This window comes from Sinocyclocheilus grahami, unplaced genomic scaffold, assembly GCF_001515645.1.
Source record: "Sinocyclocheilus grahami isolate Dianchi unplaced genomic scaffold, SAMN03320097.WGS_v1.1 scaffold6.1, whole genome shotgun sequence".
Taxonomy (NCBI): domain Eukaryota; kingdom Metazoa; phylum Chordata; class Actinopteri; order Cypriniformes; family Cyprinidae; genus Sinocyclocheilus; species Sinocyclocheilus grahami.
The window spans coordinates 3,485,599-3,507,106 of NW_015505185.1; the positions used below are offsets into that span (position 1 = coordinate 3,485,599).

Sequence of the window (21,508 nt, forward strand, 5' to 3'; positions counted from 1 at the left end):
TTGGACGCTTTTAAGCACGTTTTGCTTTTATTAGATGTGTCAATCACGGTCCAAATATGGAGTGCTGTTTTGATGCAAGTAGGTTTGTGTGATGATTAATGGTATTATTAGAAAATAAGGACTGAAGTGTTATGTTCTACTTTTATCATCTGCAGATCTTCACAGGAGATGCTGGGACACGTCAGGACCCATGGGGGTTTCATGCATTTATCATTACCATATTTCATGGATTTTCCCTATAGGCATGTGAATCAAGATCATTCTGGTCTTGTCTGTCCACAGGCATCTTTGTTCTGGATAATAGATGCCTATGCATATGTATAGTGAGCAAAAACACTGTTTAAATCTAATGTGCATTTTTATGCAGATAGATTAATGGATTTTTACAATAGTAAAAAAGCATATCTTTTATTCCTTAATGTTAATTATATCCCACAATTTTGGCCTGATTCTCTGTATTTGTACAGAGAACAAATACACAAATCAGAACACATTCTGATTGTTTCTGACCCTGTTATAATACAAAAATACTCATAATGACCTTCAAATGTGATTTAAAGCAAAACAATGCGCTTCATCTTGTCAGTTATACACTGTTGTTCTTATAAACTTCTCATTGCTAGAATTTTTATGTCTTAGAACCATTACAGTGACAAAAATATGAAAGAACAATTAATTTAATACAGTAATTATATTATATAATTCAGTAAGATTACTTTCTTGTTAACGAAGTTCATCCAGTATTTTCAAGATAAATTATAGTATGACTGAATTAGACAATTATTTCCACTTGAATATATGGCTGAATGTTTTTTCATACGCTTAGGGGGGTTTCTGTATGTAAGCCTATTTATCTTCCATTAATCATCTTGTAGTACACTTTTCACTCTTGATGGTGGCTTATGTGCTTTCACTTTATGATGGGCAACAGTGACATCTAGTGTTACACTTCTAAATTCCTACTGAGGAGAGCATTCCTTATAAGTGAAAGTGGAAGTATATATAATGCATTATATACATATATATATATATATATATAATAATTATAATGCACTCTAATAACATTTAATGTGCGGTAGTAGTTAAAATGGACAGGTTTCTACATTTAGAGTGCATCAAATAATAACTAAATGCGTTCAAATAACCACTAATGTTTTAGTTTAAGACAAGCTACCACACTCATCCCGATGCCCTTATAAACACCTCAACCTCCAGCATTCTCGTCCCTTGACTGTCCTTTACACCAGTGCCAGTTCAGAGATGCCAGAGGGGTGCTGGGACTTTCCCTGGGAAAACACAGGTTCCATCTGTCCTGTTTATAATGCTATAATAACAGTAAGTCAGGGTTATAAAGAGGAAGACGGAAATAGAAAGTGGGGTGTGTTGCTGTAAATCCAAAGAGCAGGTCAGGAATGGTATGCTTATTACTTGAGTATTATACAAGTTAAGAATGATCAAAATAGCATTTGTGGCATTGTGATTAAGCATAAAATAATTTTGACTCTTTTCTTTATAAAATAAAGTGAAGGCATTTACAATGGAAGTGAATGGAGCCAGTTTCTGGAGGATTTAAAAGCAGAAATGTGCAGCTTGCAGTTTTATTAAAGCATTTACACTCACTTCTATTAAAAAAAATCATGCATTATTTGAGCTGTTTTAAATCGTTATTTTAGCGTTTGGCGCATTATGGTTTTGTATAAGGTATGTATTTTGCACAGTTGGATCAAATTTTACGCAAAGGTTAGTAAACTTTAGTAAAAGGTTTAAAAAAATAAGCATTAACGTTTAAGGATAGGCCCATTCACCACAAACTGTAGTTTGTATTTTTCCCGTTTCTAAAATGAGGGACAAAACGAAATTTGGGCAATCAACATTAGGCCTGATCAAGCCTAACCTGTATCGAACCCTGCATATTCATTTCTTTCAAAAGCAAAGCACAAATTTAACAGTAGACATTCAGAAGAGGACTAAGACAACAAGATCTTTTTCAACAAGTTTATTAGCAGTGACAAAGATTCTTGAGACATAATGTAACCCCCTCTTCACATCCATTGTAGGAAATTCAGAGAGCGCAACATAAAATGAAATATTAATTCAAACTTTTAACAGTCAAAACATGGCACAACTGAAGATTGTTGGGGGGTAATGGGGGTGTAGGGACAGGGGAAAAGGAAAAGCAAGTGTTTTTCATGTTCTGATGTGATTCCGTTTAATATATCGCTTGACACAGGCACCCTGAACTTGAAAAGTTTGCAATATTAACTTTGCATATAATTGAGCGTATGAATGAAGACAAATACACATGCTTGCATACGAACACACACACATATGCATCCACACGCAAAAAAAAACAACAGTTGAGTTGTCAGGACAGGACAAGAATCATTCATACAACAAGAAAACGCATGAAATTTGAATATGCCAACAAAGATGCATTTTCTCAGATTTCGCAATCAAACACACCATTTAAGTATCTCTGTACCTCTCTCCCATCCGTACGTGCTCTCATCGCTTTAAGCACTAAGGGGAGCTATTTAAGATGTATGTAAATAATTTATATTGCAATTATATAATTTGTGGGGTAGTAAGTGCTTATTTAAATTGAGGAAATTAAGCTAATGTGCAACCCCCCAAAATATAAACTCCGTTCTGTTTGCATTCTGTGCATAGAACCTCTATATGTGCATTTGACCCCTGGAGTTGAGTTTTGACACAAAGGCCAGGTTCAGTTCATTCTGCTGACAGCGTTTACAAAGATGTAACTGAGTTAAGGAGACAGCTCACCCAACATCTGAATTCTGCCAATATTTACTCACCCTCACGTTATTCCTAACCGATTTAAACTCTTTTCGTCAGTGAAAGTCAGTGGGGTCCGAAACAAACCAGACATTCACTATACATTGGGACAGGGTCAGAAAGTCTTTGAAATGACATGAGGTTGAGTGAATGATGACAGGATCTTAATTTTTACGTGAACGATCCCTTTAAGGGGAAATAGGGATACAGGGACAATGCATGTTTACAGAGGTATTTCATAATTAACTTAATGTAATAACAGATGGTTATAAATTATGCCTACATCAGTAACTCCTTAAGCAAATCCCTTGGATATAAAAAAAAAGCTCTATATGAGTTGTTCAAAGACAAAATTTAGATAACTACAATAAAACTCAAGTGATGCAATGAAGAGATGTGAATCTAAAAAGCCAAGGAACGAGTTAATTATCAATCGCAGGATTTCTCTACATTGCACAAAGCTTTTAAGTGGAATCTAAACAGAATTAGAAAAGATGAAGCAGAATTTAACGACCTTACATCCGTTTCATCGACAGCTGCAATATCTTTTGAACCAAGACATCGAACAGACGTCAGATACCTCAAGAACAGAAACAGATTAAGAACTATCCTGAAACATCCCACGTTTTCTGAAGACAGACCACATTGGAAACCATTACATGCTGCATTTAAAACATGAAATGAAAAAAAAAAACTCTTGCTATGGAAAGACATACAGATACGTAGTGTGGTTAACGTCCTCCATGTGTACTTAAATCTTTTCACCTGGCAGTGTTTCATGGTCACGTACAGAAAACATTGATGCCAAATGATATCTGTAAAGACGCAAGCATTGGCTTTCAGTCAAAAATTTAATCCCTCAAAAGGTTAAAATTTAAAATACAGCTTGTACAAACATGGGACGTTCTTTTCATATTTGGCAATAACACTGTTGGTGCATTTTTTTGTTAGATAGAAGAACACTGCCCTAATTCTACCTGAGTGTCTTTTTTATTTTCTTTCCTTTTTCACTTTTTTTTTTTTAAATATTTATTTTCTTTTGAGATTGCGGACCGACAGTCCTTAGGTAGAGGTTAAAGTTAGTAGCCTATGATTAATTACTAGAATTTCAAATATGCACTGATATGTCAATGTTTAAGGAAATACAATTCAAGAACATAATACATAAAGTGCTACTGATTCTTATGTATAAATCAATTAATCTGTGAAATGATAAAACAGAGGATAGACTGTAAGTTAAGAATGCATTTTCTGACATTAGAAAGAGAAACATTTACACAACGGCAGAATTCCTGTCAATGGCGGTTCTATTGATGAGGCTCATATGTGCTTTAGCAAGCGCTTAACTGATAAGCATGGAAACCTAGGTACAAATTAAAACATACAAGAAATAAAAAGCATAAAAGTGTGATTGTGGTGCTAAAAAAACCAAAAAACAAACAAAAAAAACCACTAGGGGATTCTAGTCTCTTGAACGAAATAAAAAGTCCGGATTGTTCACCAGCGACTGCTCTCTACGTAGGTTCCCTCTAAATTGTGGTGTAGTCCCAAATGAAGCAAAAGTAGTCGCTACTGCCTTTCCAGGCAAAAACAAAACCCTATTTCGAAGAGCAGCTCTACAGAACTTAACCAAAACTAAAGCCTCCATAATGTACCTATAGCATTGAAGCTAAAGCAACTCTGTGGTGTGGCACATCTTATCGATTAGTTCTGGGTTCTAACTGCTACTTAAAAATTAAAAACATAAAACACTTAAGATAAAAGAGTATAGCGTGATCTCTGTCCTCCGTTTACACACTCACACAATGAGCAAGACTTGAATGGCTGTCAGGTGACAGAAGCGTGAAGAGACGACAATAAGACTATTGAACGATAGCACTTTGAACTCTTCCAAAAGAGGACGCACAGAGCAGCATACTGCACATGCACACTACAGGGCGTGTGGCTTCCCAATCCGAGTGTACCTCATAACCTGCCCTGGGAGTTAAGTATTTCAATGAAAAGAAAAAGAAGGAAGAAAAAAAACAAACCAAACAAACGAAGTGGAGACGGGTCACTAACAGGACTGATTCAAAATTGTCCAGAAATTAAATGAAGACAATTATTTAATCCCAAAGGCTTGAACTAATCGCCCCCCCACACATAAATGGAGTTCGATTCCCCTGAATCTCCAAAAAACTAAACAAAAAAGCCATGTAGTTCCTCTGGCCACAGTATGTTAATTCACTGTAGAGCGACACTCTTCGGTTCTGTGCCCAAATGAATTCAATGTGGCCACTACATGATTATTTGAATTCAAGAGGGCACACATGGTGACATGCTTCCCTCCTGGACACTCTCTTAGGTCTGTGAGTACTTAAAGGAGAAGCTTCCGCCCAACCAAATGTCATGACAGGGTTATCATGAGTGTTTGACGTGTGAGTTGTATGTCCCCCAAGTCATCGAAATTGTCTTCAGCAACATATCCGCATTAGAGTTGAGTTCCACAGCTCCTGTTCTTCCATTCTAATATTCTAAAACCAGCTAACCCGTTTTCCCAAGCGCACTCTGTTCCTCTGCGCTCAGCCTTGACTGCTGACGGGTAACAAGGTCCTTTCTAAACCATTGGATTAGTTCTGATTCAGGATGTTCAGAGGCAGCGGCCATGTTCCTCAAGCACATCTTTTTGCAGCAGAGTTCATCTGAGATATAGTGTCCAGACACAGCTTCACTGAGCAGGTCCGTCCCATGACTCACTGTAGAGGACTGCTCGATTTGGATCTGCGAGAAAGTGAGAAAGATGAATGTAGGTGAGAGCTGGAAACTCTAAAACCACAAACAAAAATGATATGGGAAGGGTTGAGGGATGTGAGCAGATGGGGCATTGGGTTGCAATATCTAAATGTTGAATCATTTAAAGGTTTAATCACATGCTGAGGCAAGAGTTGACTATAAATATGTCAACAAACACAAGAAGTAAATGGTAGCTTACCTTGTTTTTGCAAATTCAAAATATACTCCATTTCTGCAAAGAAGAGGGATGAAAGCTTAGTGTAAAAATACCCAAGTACAGCTATGATTCAATCAAGATCTGTCCTTTTTTTTAGTTGATTTAACTTAAAAGAAACTCAGACTAACAGAGTAGCTTCAAAATACTGCTGTCTTGTTGCTTTATACAACCACACTGAAATAACATATATATATATATTTATTCAGTCACAGTATCATTTGTGTGTAAGAGTAACAACCTTATTCTAATTTGAGAAGGCTAAGTAACAACTTAAGATGTAGTCTAAACCAATTTATCTGCAGCACACAAACTTTTTTGTACATTAGAGACAGACTGATAATTAGTTTGAACAATATATTTTTAAAGACATTTATACTTTTAAATTGGGTTGACCATAATGGCACCAATCAGCAGTACTGGGTAGTAACTGATTACATATAATCTGCATCACGTAATCAGAAAAAAATTAATACTTTTAATTAGATTTTATTAGGATTTAAAATGCTCATAATCGGATTAGTTATTTTTTATGGATTGCATGATTACTCACATAATTTATTGATTCACTTCAATTCTTATTTTTTTTCTTTTAAATTTTACTTTCTAAATGAGTTTGAGAAACCCTGTTGTAATGTTAAAGGATTTCATGATGTTGATAAAGAATGGAATATATTTTCTTTCTCTTTGTTTATCAACATGGTACACAATAATCCCATTCAAATCTATGTGATAAACGAGTCAAAAGTAATCTAAAAGTAATCAAAAAAAAGTAGTAAGACAACATTACCTAATGTGTGTAATCCAGGTTGTTGCCAACTACAATTTTTGTTATGCAATTTGTAATGAGTAACGGACCACAATCTGTAATAATTTACCCAGCACTGCCAATGTCTCTAAAGCCATGTGCCCCAGAAATGAAATTATTTGTATTATGTCTTTTCGGATAATTACTCTGTTTTTAAAGATTTTTTTTTTTGGTGTTTTTGCCTTTTTATTGATAGGACAGTAATGAGACGGGAAGTGAAGTGGGAGAGAGAGTGTTGATGGGTCCGCGAGCCGGGACTCAAACACAGGACGCCCGAAGCACCTTTAAAGTTCTCCAAATTAAGTCCTTAGCAATGCATATAACTAATCAAAAGTTAAGTTTTGATATATTTAAGGTAGGAAATTTACAAAATATCTTCATGGAACATGATCTTTACTTAAAATCTAATGATTTTTGGCATAAAAGAAAAATCTATAATTTTGACCCATACAATGTACTGTTGGCTACTGCTACAAATATACCCGTGCTACTTATGACTGTTTTTTTATTGTATTAGTCCATCTCTATTGTACATTCATAAGACAGTATATCCTTGTAGTACATAATAAAGTGAAAGTACTTAAGAAATTAAACAGTGAGTTACCTTTAGTGTGATAAATTACAGCAGCTTTTAGATCAAAAGACCCCCAACTAGACCTCCTGTCAAAGCCCTTAGTATGGCCCTGGTCCTTGGCCAAAGCCACCTTAGGTGCAGCTGGGGAGGTGGGAGGCAGCTCGGCACAAATGTCCTTAGAGGAAGAACAAAACACTATTGCACCATGAACCCCCGTCTCATCTCTCTGGGCATCCAGGCTGAGGACAGAGTTCTCGGGTATGGCCCCGCTTGCCGCCTTGCCACCGCCACTCGCACCTCGACTCAGATTCTGAGCATTAGTCCATTTGTCTAGCTCGTGAGCCTTGGGGAAGGGTGGTTGTTGATCCGGTCTCTGAGAGGTACTGGAAGTCTGAGTGGCCACTGTAGCAGAACAGCCTCCCTGAAAGCTCACCTCCACCGGCACGGCCTTTCCGTTTGAGTGGCACGCCACGCCCTCTGGTTCGGCGCTAGGCTCATTGATAAAGGACAAGCCCCACTGATTCTGAAAAATTTCCCCCAGAGACTTCTGATTTGTTGGAGCAGCAGGGGGATCGGCTTGGCGGCCGCTAGGGAGCGAGAGTTGCATATTGGAGGGGGTGACGGGGTAAACGAACAGACTGGGTTTCCTGGGCTCAGCCACAGAGGTCATGGAACTTCCAACGGCCGAAGTGCCGCTACCAGGGGGAGATGCTACATTCTCAGCGGCAACAGCCAGGGTCGCCAGCAGAGGACCGGTGTTGAAATGGGGGCCGGGCAGGGGACAGCCATTCCCTTCCCCCGGCAGGGGACCGTTGGTAAAACTAGCTGAGGTGATGGTTTTCACCGCAGACATGGGGACCTGTGGCGGTCTCCCAGGCACCTGGGGAGCAGGAGTGAGAGCCTCCCCACCAGTTTGGGCAGTCTTATTGAGGTTCTCCTTCACTTTGCTTGCATAACTGATCTTAGGCACAATCTTAGCGCTACTATTGTCCACAGGAAAGACAGGTGGAGGCTTGAACAAGGTCCATGAGTCCTCTTTGGTGGAGGTAGCCACCTTAACCTTATTGGAGCGATCCTCAAACCTTTTGCCAGCCACTTTGCTGTCTGAGTTTTTACGCTGAAGTTCAGCCACCGGCAGAGGAGGTGGGGTGGCGGAGGCAGGTGGTTCCTTGGCTTTTAAGTGCAGCTCGACTTTTGAACCAGTTCTGCCACTCTCCACCTGAGAGCCAGAGGCCGAATCCGGCGCCACAGGCCCGTGGTCTTGTTTGTCACCCTGTTGCATGGCTTTTCCCTGGGCAGAAGCAGTCACATTGTCCCCGGCTTTGCCATTCCTCTGGGCCCGGCGCTTCTTGGGAGTAGTGTATCCACTTTCGGAGCCACTGCCGTCATTGTCAGCTCCGGGTGTGCTAGGGTAACCGTTGGTAAGTGGTACAGAGTTGAGCGACACCACACCATTCAGAGTAGCCAAAGCCTCTTTTTTGCCCTCAAGCGTGTTCAACTGTGAGGACTTGTCATTTTTGAAGTCCATGCTGTTTCTGCTAGTGTTTCTACCTTTTCTGTCCCCTGTTGAGTCAGTGGTGAAGGCCCGTCGAGTGGGTTTCTGTTTCAAGTTGATGTCTAGCAGGTGTCTATCGCCATTGCTGTTCGCAGGGTGCAGGGAGATGTCTGGGTTAAAGGAAGCGGGAGTCACCTCTCCCTCCTTCAGAGATCCATTTATTTTGGCATTTTCTGCACAAAGGAGAAACAAAAAGCAATAAACAGATGGAATGCAAACCACAAATCTGCATCAACTGATCCACTGAATCAACAACTTTTGGTAAACGTCCAGATCAGATCTCAAGTTCCAGTAAGGGAACGGGTCAAGTCTAGTCAATGTCTGCACAAGTTCAAGGAATATTTAGACTAGGTATGTTCTGTGGAACCAAGCCAGGGTCAGGCAGATGACAAGCGGACTCCAACTCACACTGCACAACCATGGATGGTATTCAGTGTACTTCCAATTAAAACCAGTGTAAAACGACTAAAATGTTGGAATATCTGTGATTTGATAGCCATAACCAACCTACATCTGAACAGAGCTGGTTTATCAAATTAAATCTCAGCCAATAAAGTGAAATCAGAGATCATTGGTTTTCATACTGGGTCTGCAGAAAATTTATCAAATTAAAAAAAGGAAATCAACTAGTTTTTATGTATTGTGAATTTGTGACAGAAAAAAATCTGCATTATGTGTGTGTGTGTGTGTGTGTGTGTATTATAGCAAATATTATTGCAATTTAAAATAATTGTTTTCTAGTTTCGCATATTTTAAAATGCCATGAAATCATTCTAACATGCTGATTTGGTTCTCAAGAAACATTTCTTAGTATTGTTGATAAAGGTTGTGCTGCTTAATTTTTTGGTGGAAACGACAATTCATTTTTTTCTGGACTCTTTGACACACATTTCAAAAGAAACATTTTTGTTTTCATTTCTATGCGCTATATAAATACATTTGATTTGAATCTAAAGTCAATGTTCTGTAGAAAAATATTTTAACATGCACACAACTTAAAATTTGCAATCAATATATATTGTCTTTATATTTGCTTACTACTTTCAAAAATAAACAGTAAAGCAGTCTGTATCCAGAGGGATCCTCTGCAACAGGATCATTATATTTGGATATCCTTATAATAATAATAAAAAAAGACATAAATGTTCTGTCAGGCAAGTGTGCATAAGACTTGTCTATGATAAATATAGATAAACAATAGATAAACAAAAACAATGTCTGCTTGGCTTCATGATTTCTATGGAAACTATTTATGGCAGCTGATGGAATGTCCTCATAGGAACTTAAGACTGGCATTAGCAACAATTCCATTCTGGCAACCTGGTATACAGATTCAAATGAATTCACAAAGGAGAAAATCTGTCTTTGTACAGTATATGTAAACAAACTGAACCAACAAGGCAGCAGGGCAATGTAATACCCAAATCAAGGGAGCAATGTATTAATGCGGTAAAAAGTGGTTTGAGCACTTAAACAGGTCTTAACGACCTCTGTCCTTTGAGGCTGAAAATATGAGGCATGAAGAGGGCACCCCATGCGAGTGTGCCTTCATCGGCCGCTCAAGTCTGACATCGCCCTATTTTTAACCGGAGGTATGACGTGTCAAAATGGAGTACTACTCAAGTCATATTTGGGTAGTTCCCCAGCATTGGCGGACACGTCTTAAAATCCCGAAATTAATGAAAAACTGAATACAGAAACCCCTTTAACAGATTTCATGCCTTTTGTGAGCTTACATTTGTGTCTAACGCCATGCCAGCTTCTGTGGCCATTTTCATTTGTGTGGTAAAGCCACACTCGTTGAAGTGGGTTAATCGCAACATGGCAGTCAGCAACGTTTGTACTGCATGAAATCATTTACACAATTGTTTAGCAATGTTAATGCTTTACTTGAAACCAAGCGTGTGCGTATTCGGTCAACACCCGGCCAAGTCATCAGCTAGCTTAGCATGCTAAGCGGGCAGCCTGAATGATTAGCCACAGGAAGATGTGATTGTTGGTACATAACAACGCTTTTATAAAGTGACAACTGCAACGATACATTTCAATGGGCGCTAGGCGTTTTTATGGACCAAATATGAACAGTTTTAGGGATATGCAGCGGTGTACTCCTGCGAAACCTTTTACGTCACGATAGCCAACAGAACCGTACCAAATAGCTTGATATCAACAGTTAACCCTCCGCCTGTGGTGCATTTCAACACACAGGCTTACAGTTACGGGAGAGAATGCACACAATAAAGCGGTTTATCACTTTTTGATTAAAATCAAACATACGTGAGAGTTCTCGCGCCATGAGCTTCGTTGCATACAAGTATAAACAATGCAGGTTAAACGGGGTCAAGAAAATGCACTTTAAAATAAAAACAACAGAAATGTCGTTGTTTTATCAGAAGATTTAGTAAATCTACACGTCAAAGCGTGCATTTTAGTTTGTGTAACGTTATAGGATTTTCCGGTTGCGTCCATTCACGGTTTTGGAACATTTGTATCCGTACAGCTATAGAATTTTCCGACACGTTCTATTCAGGCCACTTGGTGCCGAGTTCGAATAGGCGGTAAGCGCGAGCCCAAGCACTGTCAGGCCCACTCACACGACTGTCAGAGAGTAATAGGCCGCGATTCGAGCTAAGCTGGTCAAACGTACACCCCTAAAACAACATTATTAGCGACTCTGCATGGCTGACCGCGTCGCCCGAATTGTATTACCAAAGTATTCGGGTTTATACGAGAAATGGGCAGCGGTGAAGTTTGTGAGATTTGGCCGTCCATCATGGCGGACAGGAAATAACAGAACAAGCTTAAGCTACGAGCAGGAACATTCCACAGGAGCCGGTTCATGTTGCTGTGGCAGCAACGAGGCAGAGCTAACAGGCTATTCTGGATCTCTGACGGCCGCGTTCCTTTTAAAAACGACCCAAACTGAGAGGTATGTTTGCAAATGAATTATAAGTCAGGGAAACGTGTAATGCGTGCTGAGAGACCGGTGCACAAGGTCAATGTCCCTTTACGCTAGCTAGCTTTGCGGCTAACACTGGATATAACTATTTCCAAACAGTACAGTCAGCAAAACATGCTCCTCGTTTGACTTAACTAATGCAGTATTATTGTGAACAAACAAACTATGACATGTATTTGAAGCTTGTCAGAGGAAAAAAAACAATGAGCTTTGCTGGTTACCAACCTGTTTTCTTCGTCTGCGTTTTCTCGTTCTGGAACTTACTGTGGTTCTGATCATTGTTTACCGATATGTTCGATCGATCAGGGCCGTTCTCTGCTCCATGACTGACATATACTCCGGTTGCCCCTTCGCAGGGACGTTCCTCCATTTAACGTTAGCGCAAGTGACAAAATGTGCTCAACCGGTGGACGAGGGGAGTTGAGACATTTGTACTGCCCAATCACCGCCTGCGTTAGTGCGTTTGGGGGTGCCAGAGAGAGGCGGGCGGTGTTTAGTGCGTCGCGATGCAAGGCGTGGAAGCTTCCCAGTCAAGGCCACAGGAAGCTGTAACGAAGACTCTTGCAATCACCCGAGTGCTGTGTCAGTGCTGTCTTTGGTGTACTGTTGGGAAGTTTCATTCTTAGTGAGTAAAATCTATTTGGTGCACCTTTCTGCCAGTAGGTAATCACGATCTCCGAACCACAGAAAGAAGAACCGTTTAAGCGTTATACATGTTCCTTACAAATTACAGCAATTTCTTTGATCCGTTTTGTGGATGCCTTAGCTATACACACGTACACAAGTCATTTGTTCCCATATTGCAAAACAATAGTTTTGAAATATATTTCTAAAGATACAAAAAATAGCCAATATTTATATTTGACAACATATTAATATATAACATATAATAACATATTTAATATATGTAAGTAAATATATTTTTAATGGCCATTTTTAGTATATTTGTAAAAGTATATTTTAAAAATATAAATATATATTTTGTAAGCATTTAAAAATATAATTTGTTCTTCATACGTCAGTAAAAATTTTTGTTGTTGTTGTCTATGTGAACATACATAAATGTAAGCTATTGGCTATTGTAAATACTATTGTAAATGTGTTTTCGTGCCACTGAATTACGTTTTGATATTTTTGTATGTGATTGTTGAAACTATATAATTATCACATAACAATCGTAAACAACCACCTGTCCTCCCCATTTTTGGTTTTGGTCAGCAATCTCCATTAACTGTTGGCTAATGGAAAATCATGTCTAAAATTGTGTGGTGCGTGTCTGTGTGAGTGACGTTCAAGTCAAGGGGTCAGTGAGTGTAACTAATTTGTTCACTTTTATTTGAATCTGTTTAATGCACAAATGAAACACCACCACTATACGTAGCCTAGATGTGAGTGGTATAGTTTTGGTACATTTGTCTGGAGGCATAAATTGACTGTTTACATGCACATTTCTTCCTCTGACCTCAGAGTGCTTATCAAAAGCAAATGACTGCCTATTTAAACTCACAGAGGTCAAGGTGAATGTGATAGAATAAACCACAGATAGCCATGGTTATCCTTCTAGAATGTTGCACTTTGGACCAACACTCGTTTAACTGGCAGAGTGGGGGTAGATTGTAGATCTGGGGCAGGTTCTGTTTGTTCTCTGATGATTTGCGGACAGTTAATTGGAATGAGGACGTGATTAATCCTATAGTTTATAGTCCTTTCTGACAGTTCTTGTATTTAGGTGAAAATTCTGTTGAGTGGAAAGTGTGTTCACTGAACCAAATGCTGTGTGCTCTACCATTCAAACGTTTGGGTTCAGTTTTATTTAATTATGTAGTTAGTTTACTTTTTTTTTTTTTTTAAGTGAGGATGCATTATCAAAAGTGACAGTAAAGCCTTACATATTTACAAAAATATATATATTTAAAGAGATTATATCAGTGGTTCCCAAACCTGTCCTGGAGGACCCCCTGCCCTGCACATTTTGTATGTCTCCCTAATCAGATACACCCAATTTAGTTCTTGCAGTCTCTACTAACGAACTGATGAGTGGAATCAGGTGTGTTAGATAAGGGAGACATACAAAAGGTGCAGGGCAGGGGGGCCTCCAGGACAGGTTTGGGAAGCACTGGGTTATATGATTGATTTCAAGTTCAAGCTGTTTGTGAATAGATAAGATCCCTAAAGTTGCAAGACTAAAGTCTCAAACCCAAAGAGATATTCTTTATAAAAGTTAAGACTGGTCCACACCCTCCTAAAACCCCTCGTTTAAACACGCCCCCACATGTCTACGTCACTGTGTGGGAAGATTTATATTACATCGCCCAAATGTTCACGCAAAGAAAGAAGGAGTAACTTTATTGTTGCCGCCACCGCTGCTGCCATGTTGTGACGACGCTGTGTGTATCGTTGTGAAAGCGAAACTACTTTGTTTGGCCTTCCAAAAGAGGACACAACTAGAAATCAGTGGTTAAGTTGTATTTACAACACTGTTCCAGAACAGCTCAACCCAAATATTCAGATGTGTGCAACACATTTTATGGAGGACTGTTTCCTGATCCTGGGAGAGTAGACTACAATGCTGCTGTTCTTTTGAATTTTCTCTTCATCAGAGAATCCTGAAAAAAAATAATCACAACAATATTAAGCAGCACAACTGTGATAATAAGAAAAGTTGAAATATAAAATTGACAAATTACTTTATTTCTGTAATGTTACTGTTTTTATTGCATTTTTAAACAAGTAAATGCAGCCTTAGTGAGCATAGAAGACTTCTTTAAAACATTTAAAAATCATACTGATCCTAAAATTGTGAACAGTAGTGTACCATCAAAGTAACCCCTTGAGTTCAAATAGTCTCACAATATAATTTTTACTAAATTAGATTTATGTTTCCCCCCCAAAAAACCTATTTGCTAGATGTGATTTGCTATTTTTAGATGCTTTAAATTCCATGCATTCTCTTAAATTAACCAGAGGGGGGCAGACAAACACTGTTATGACAATTGGGATCTTAGTCATACTAAATATAGCATCGTATTTTATGCATTGTTAGATCACATTTTTAATTAAGTTGTAATTGTTTATTTAACTTAGAATCATAAAAACAACATTGTTTTTAATTTATTTTTATATAATAGGATTATTTTTATTGTCCAGTGGCATACAGAGTCTGGCATTCCATTCATTATAATAAAGCAGGGGAAATTTTTCAACTATTTTTAGCATGTCCGAATCCTTTGAAGTGGTCAGATTTCTCAGGATGGAATGACATGGACAACAACCTCTGTGAACTCCTGTGTGAACTCTTGAACTCCTGTCCTGAGTGTTAGGACTTGTTGAAAGCAAAAGTTACTAAGTTAGTTCCACATTTAGGTGAAACCAAAATAGCAGTTACAAATTAGTTTAGTTCAGGCAGCCCTTTCGAAATCTCTGTAAATAACTGTATTTTCACTTCTTTTTTATATGTTAAGAATTCTCTCTAGCCTTCCTTTACTGCTTGCGTAATCGGCATTGGTGGACCTTTGAGCAAAACAACTCCAATTATAGCACAAACAGTTGATGCATGATTACAGTGTTTGTCAGACACCAATGTGACTTTAAACACAGTTTTAATAGTGTATTCAAAACACCTTTTATGGTTGATGTCAGAATGTGTTTTTCTATGAATCTCTTGGACTATCACAGCTGAAAATAATAGGTTATGTGTTTTATTTCAAAGAAAATAAATATGTGCATTAAAACTATCATCCTCAGCATAAACTGATACTTAAATGGGACAGATGAAGAAATTTGAATTCGCTTAGACATGTAATGTGTTAGGTGCAATTGTTTTAATGCATATATCTTCACTGCAGTTTGAACTATGAAGAAAGGTTACGACTTGCGTTCCTAGGACATAACAAGTATTACCTACAGGCCATGTCATCGCATCTTAAGTTCTGTCAAACACAGACTCCAGCCAGAGCATAAATCACATAACTCGGCTCTAGTAATCTAGCAATTTAGCAATCCTTGAGTGAAAAGCTGGTTCTTTTAATTGCAGAGAGCCGCTCAAATAATGCTAGTCCTCTGTCTCTGTAATGCTGCTATACAGGTATTGGGGCGACTAGCCTTGAGCATGCCATCTTACCACTGAAAGGCCAGGAGTGATTTCATATCCCTTGCGTCTTGTCAACACGCTTTCATCTGAACGCCTGTTAGTATCATTAACAGCTCATATTTCACTCTTCTGGAATGTTCTGATACAGTACCGTTTCAAAAACAAATGTGAATATTAAGAATTTGCTACAGTATGGATCAATTCTAACTTGTTTATCTAATTGTAATGCCTGTGGCGTTGTTGTGAAGTTGTGCTAGCTTTGGTAAACCTGAAAGGGAAATCATTAGGTTTGTTTACTTGATGTCAGACATGGAAAAAATGAGGTGCAGACTGTAAAAAGTCAGTTTGACTCTTGCGCCCACTGGCTGTCACCATGGAGACGAGCTCATCACAAATATAGCAGTACTTAGTGAGACAACTTTAATCTTAATCCAGGTAGTATTGTCTTCATGCACATGCATTTTGATGTGCAAGATCAGATTATGTTACAGCAGTAAACTTTTAAAAAATAAGGCGTGCAAGCATTACCAGTGACACATAGGGTATAAAACCAATACACTAACACACATGTGCACACACACAAGACTTATCTTCTCTGCAGTTCTTTTCTTCTCTAGCTTGCTTCTTCGATTGGTGTAGGATGTATTTTGAAACAATTTTCACTCAGAAATTGCTAGTAAATTCCAGAAATAATTACAAATAAACTTCAAGTAACACATTAAAGGAATAATTCATCAAAAAATTTAAATATGCTGAAAATGTACTCGCCCGTGGGCAATTTAATATGCAGATAAGTTTTTCTTCATCTAAACAGATTTGGAGACATTTAGCATTACATCACTTGTTTATAGATCCTCTGGAGTGAATGGGTGCTATCAGAATGAGAGTCCAAACAGCTGATAAAAACATCACAACAATATTCTTCCTTTAAATTTAAAAGGACATTTAGTCTTCAGTAGAAAGACTAAAATGCATTTTCTTGTAAAACACACCAACAAACTTTGTTTTATTTACAACTTTGAACATTTTTTTCAGTGTATTTGTCTAAACCTGACATTGTATATTACAAATATTGTTGACTTTTTGACAAAACGCTTTTGTTCTTCTTTTGAAAGTCACTTTGGACAAAAGTATTTTCTACATGTATAAATGTAGTTGTAATGTCATTTGTAATGCTTGTACATTACATAATGACTTTGTAAAAAATCCACAAAGATCTGTCTTAATAGAAGAATGAAATATGTATTGCTTGTATGTATTGCTTGTATAGCTCAGAGTCAAACTCTGTCTGGGAGTTATTCATTTCTGCCTTCTTTTACATCTGTAGATGGAACAGAAGCAGCCAGTGCTGTGAGTCAGGGGACAAAGAAGAAAGATCAGCCCAAGCCCATCCTCCTCTGACAAGACACAACACCCATCTTTAACATAACCTCATCATACCTCTAACAAGCTAACAAGGGTGAGTGCAGATCAGGAGGCATGTGTCAACAATGTACTGTTCTACTCTTTTTTTTTTTTTACAAGGGACAAGGAGGTTCCAGACATTTCCATTACACCGTTGCATGTGCCTGCAGCGATCACAGCATATTGTTTGGGAACCCCCTATACTGTAAATGCAGTATAGCTAATCAAAACAGACTAAGAAAGGCTGGAAGCCTTGCTAAGCCTTTTGTTGTATTGAAATGATTGCACTTAGCCAAAGGAAGGATTGTGATGTTATTTTGTATTTCTTGTACCGTTAAAGCTTCAAGAATGTATATGAGCATGCTTGACATGATGTTGTACATGCATTTTTCCAGCATTGATCCTGCAGAAAGAATTGCAATTAGTTGAGACTGGAGTTACTATAGTTTAAAATTTTTAATTCAGATTTTTTTTCTCCAGATTTCAGTTTATTTATTTTTGTTTATTTATTTATTAGTTACAGTGAACTATTATTTCAGAACTTCCTAATTTAATGCACTAGCCAGTATAAATAAAGTTTTTTTTAATGCCATTAAATTTCTCAGCACAGTCTAATGTTATTATAGAGTCTAGTCAATTGTATTTGCATAGAATTGTCAGAATTACTAGTTCATTAACTGCTATGATTAATATGACGTATATCATGGTTTACGATATTGATGGTTTGTTGAGTGGCATGTTAATTTCCAGTTTTATAGTATACTGTCTTATCAAAAATTAAAACTTTTTATTGTTAGTTTTGGAGTTAATTTTAGCTTGGTTTCAGTTTTTCCCAGTTATAGTTTACATTTTTATTTCAGTTAACAAAATGTTTCTGTCTAGTATTCTTTATAAGTTGTGAAAGATGCGCAATATTAACACTGCTTGAACAAATTTCAAAACAGAATAGCACAAATGCCAGCACTTTCGTTAAAGCATTAGTGGCTGGTTGCCTACAGTAACATAGAACCAAAAAAGGTTCTAAAGAATAACGAATTCATGTTTTCCATGTGGACCTCTAATTTCCCTGCATACTTTTCAAGCCTCGCCACCCCTTTAAAAGCATGTATCTAAATAATTGTGCCACTGTCTTCTAATAACGGCCAGAAAGCAGCTTCTCATTATCTAACCTCAGACTCAAGATTTACAAATCTTTAGACAATTCACAGTTATGGCTGGGCTATCTCTGATTCTCCCAGCGAGCACACGGCTATCTAAAAGGACCTTGATTTATACATGGCGACTGATAATTGCTAGTGTCTTCCCATTTGTCAAAAAAGGGCTAGTCTGGGATGGGTTTTAAGAGCATGCTTGAAGTTCTCTGCACAAGACAATTAATCTGCCAACCCTTCTTGTAAATCATCATTGTTTATGTGTTGGACTACATCACTTAGACTGGGGCAGTAGGTGATTCAAGTGTGCAAATGTTTCCATTACAAATTAATCACACATTGCTGGTAGTGGAGTGCAGAGAATCACACTCATGGAGGGGAACAACTGACTTAATATAAATGCAAGGAGGTAGAGAAAATGAAACACGCATTTATCTTGTGAACTAGAGCGAATACTGCTTCAATACAGGGCTGTGAAAAATCCAAAACTGAAAAATTGTCTTGCTTTTAAATTCCTTTAGTATATCTATCTGTCTGCCTATCTGTCTGTCTTGCATTTCATCTGTCCATAAGTTCTGCAAACTTTTAAATGCGATTTTTTTTCAAACTTTTTTTACACTTCCAAACACTCACATTTTCAAACTTAGCTGTTCATATACAGTTAGTACTGTACTTCCTTATACATTCAAATTCAATTCTGCATCCTGTTTGCTTCCTTAATTCAAAATCTCAGTTTTGTTGTAATAATACTAATAATGGATCTGATGAGCTGGGAATCAATTCTTATTGTTTGAAGGGCAGTTCAGGTTAAGTGTCCAGCTCCAGGGTGCTCTCTAACCTTTGACATGGCCATCAACAGTTCAAAGCTGTTACTATTATAAACCACTCTTTGGCTGGCAGGTTAGATATCTGGTGACACTGAGGGAATTACATTTTGTAGATTCAATAAGCATTTTAGATACAGCTAAATGGTGTTTTTGTTGTATTGTTTTTGATACCTGCAAAATAATAAAATCCTGTTATTTTAAGTATTTCAGTTCCCAAACCTTGCAAACAAACCCCTCAATTACCAAGTACATCAGTCTCTCCTTTCTGTGCTTATGACCTCTAATTTTTCCTCTCATGGTCATTGAGAAAAAGCGCCAAAAACAATTACACTGACATTCCCACGCTCTCCGCTGTCTGGCTGCGGTACATCTGTTTTTGTCTTTGCTTGCCTTGGTGTTTTCTGTTGCATTTGGGGATCATTGTTTATTATGTTTATCAGGTCAACAAAGCTGTACGACATCCAAAGTCTGATTGATTTGATTCCGTTTGAGTGTAAAGTCCCAAAGGAGCCTGTAATTAGCATGCAAAGGTTGTGGCATTTTACAACTAATTTCAAATTATAGAGCAAACACAGTATGACACAATCCAGAGCCCTGTGTTTAAACAAACCTGCATTTTGGATTATAATTGCAGAACAAGAAAAGGAAGAGGATGTTGTAATTCCCACTTAAGCAACTATATTTTCCGCTAACAAAAATGGATTTGCCTTTCACTGGAGATCTGGAAAACACCCCACGCCCATGAGGGACATCAAGTCAACACGTCTATCGGTCAAAACATGTTATACAGTAGCTAAATGGCTTGACTAACCATTTTCAGCTACTAGGAAATATGTATATGCTTTTTGTCTTTTTTTACCCATCACAATGTAAAACTGCAGATGAAGGTGCAAATAAGTTACATTTTCTGTTTTATATCTCTCACTGTAAATGTCTGAATAGACTTGGTCCAGCTGATTGTGTTATTGATTGTGAAAGATTGCTTAGTCAATGTAGTTTTGGTCTAACATGAGCCAATCTTGCATTGTGTGCAAAATATCAGCCGGACACCTAAACCTACATGGCTGAAGTCATGATTGGGCAGTAAAAGTTGGACAGGAAGGAAGGAATGTCTGAAATGACATCTCTTTTCTTGTTTAAAGGTTATTGCACTGCCACCCATTGCTGATATGATCTTAGCTGTTAGAAAGCACTCTTGAGCCACTGGTTTGACTGGAGGCTTGAAAATTGTAAAATAGGTTCAACCCAAGAGAAGATGGAACACTTTTGCCATAGTGGCTTCCTCAGTTGGTTATGACTTTAGTTAAAGGGATTGTTCAGCCAAAATTTTTAATTCTGTCATCATTTACTCACCCTCTTATCAAACCTGTATGACTTTTTTCTTCTGCAGAACATAAATGGAGCTATTTTGAAAAATGTTGGTAGCCAAACCGTCTCTGTTTCCACTGAATTCCATTGTAACTTTGTAACCCTAACTCTTTGGTTACCAACATTCTTCAAAATCTTCTTTCATGTTCCACAGAAGAAGCAAAAGAAAAAAGAAAAGTTTAGATTTTTGTTCTTGCCCTGCCAACATTTTACTGGCCGCAGCATAATAAATTTTTTCATTTTATTAATTTTACGTGTTAAAAATATATATGTTTGTTTTTCATTTAATGTTAGCCCAAACAGTACAATATGTTGGAAAATGCTGTCATACAATGCATACATTTATTAGTTGAATGTTTCCAAGACCAAAACGTTGCCAAAGTCCTGTTTTAAGCATATGCCTTTATTTCTTTCTTTCTTTTTAATAATTTTGGCTATAATACCTATATAATCTTGATTTGTAAAATTTTACAAGATAAGAGAAAATGCTTCCCATCTTTTATTTTTGACATCAAATTCACACAATTTTAATGATTTTATTTACACTACATGAATTTTATTGATACAAAAAAAAAATTCCAGTGTTTTGTCAGACATTTTTTTCATAGTAAACAATGTTGTTGGGTCTGACGTAAACTCTTTGTCCTGAAGCAAAACGTTAGTGTATCTTGACCCTTACAGTAATAGAGGCAAAGTTTAAAAGCACTGGGCTGAAGATTTTTCTCTTGCAATAAATAATGTCAGGTTTGAGACCACATTCCATGGTGGTTAGAAACTTCTATTTCTTATTCACACCAAATACTGAATAATAGAAGGAGGTCAGCTAGTGAAAATGTCACACTATTGTCCACTTTCAGTACAAAATGCATTTTTGGATTACAAAAATACATCTGAGTTCAAGTAGAGGATACACAAGCTGTTTGCGAGTGAGAATAAAAAAGCAACCAAAGCCCTTAACTCACAGCCATCACAGGTAATAATTGTAAAATA

At 37.6% G+C, this 21,508-nt stretch overlaps 1 protein-coding gene across 1 annotated transcript; it reads right to left on the reverse strand.

Annotated features, from left to right (window-relative positions):
- Positions 1 to 1,981: 1,981 nt before the first annotated feature.
- Positions 1,982 to 12,121, reverse strand: LOC107587528 (nuclear fragile X mental retardation-interacting protein 2-like). The gene is made up of 4 exons (XM_016275346.1): positions 11,904 to 12,121; positions 7,195 to 8,892; positions 5,768 to 5,800; positions 1,982 to 5,556 (listed from the first exon to the last, which is right to left on the reverse strand). The coding sequence occupies exons 1-4, from the start codon at positions 12,046 to 12,048 to the stop codon at positions 5,504 to 5,506; spliced, it is 1,929 nt and encodes a 642-aa protein (XP_016130832.1). The 5' UTR covers positions 12,049 to 12,121; the 3' UTR covers positions 1,982 to 5,503.
- Between the last annotated feature and the right edge of the window lie 9,387 nt (positions 12,122 to 21,508).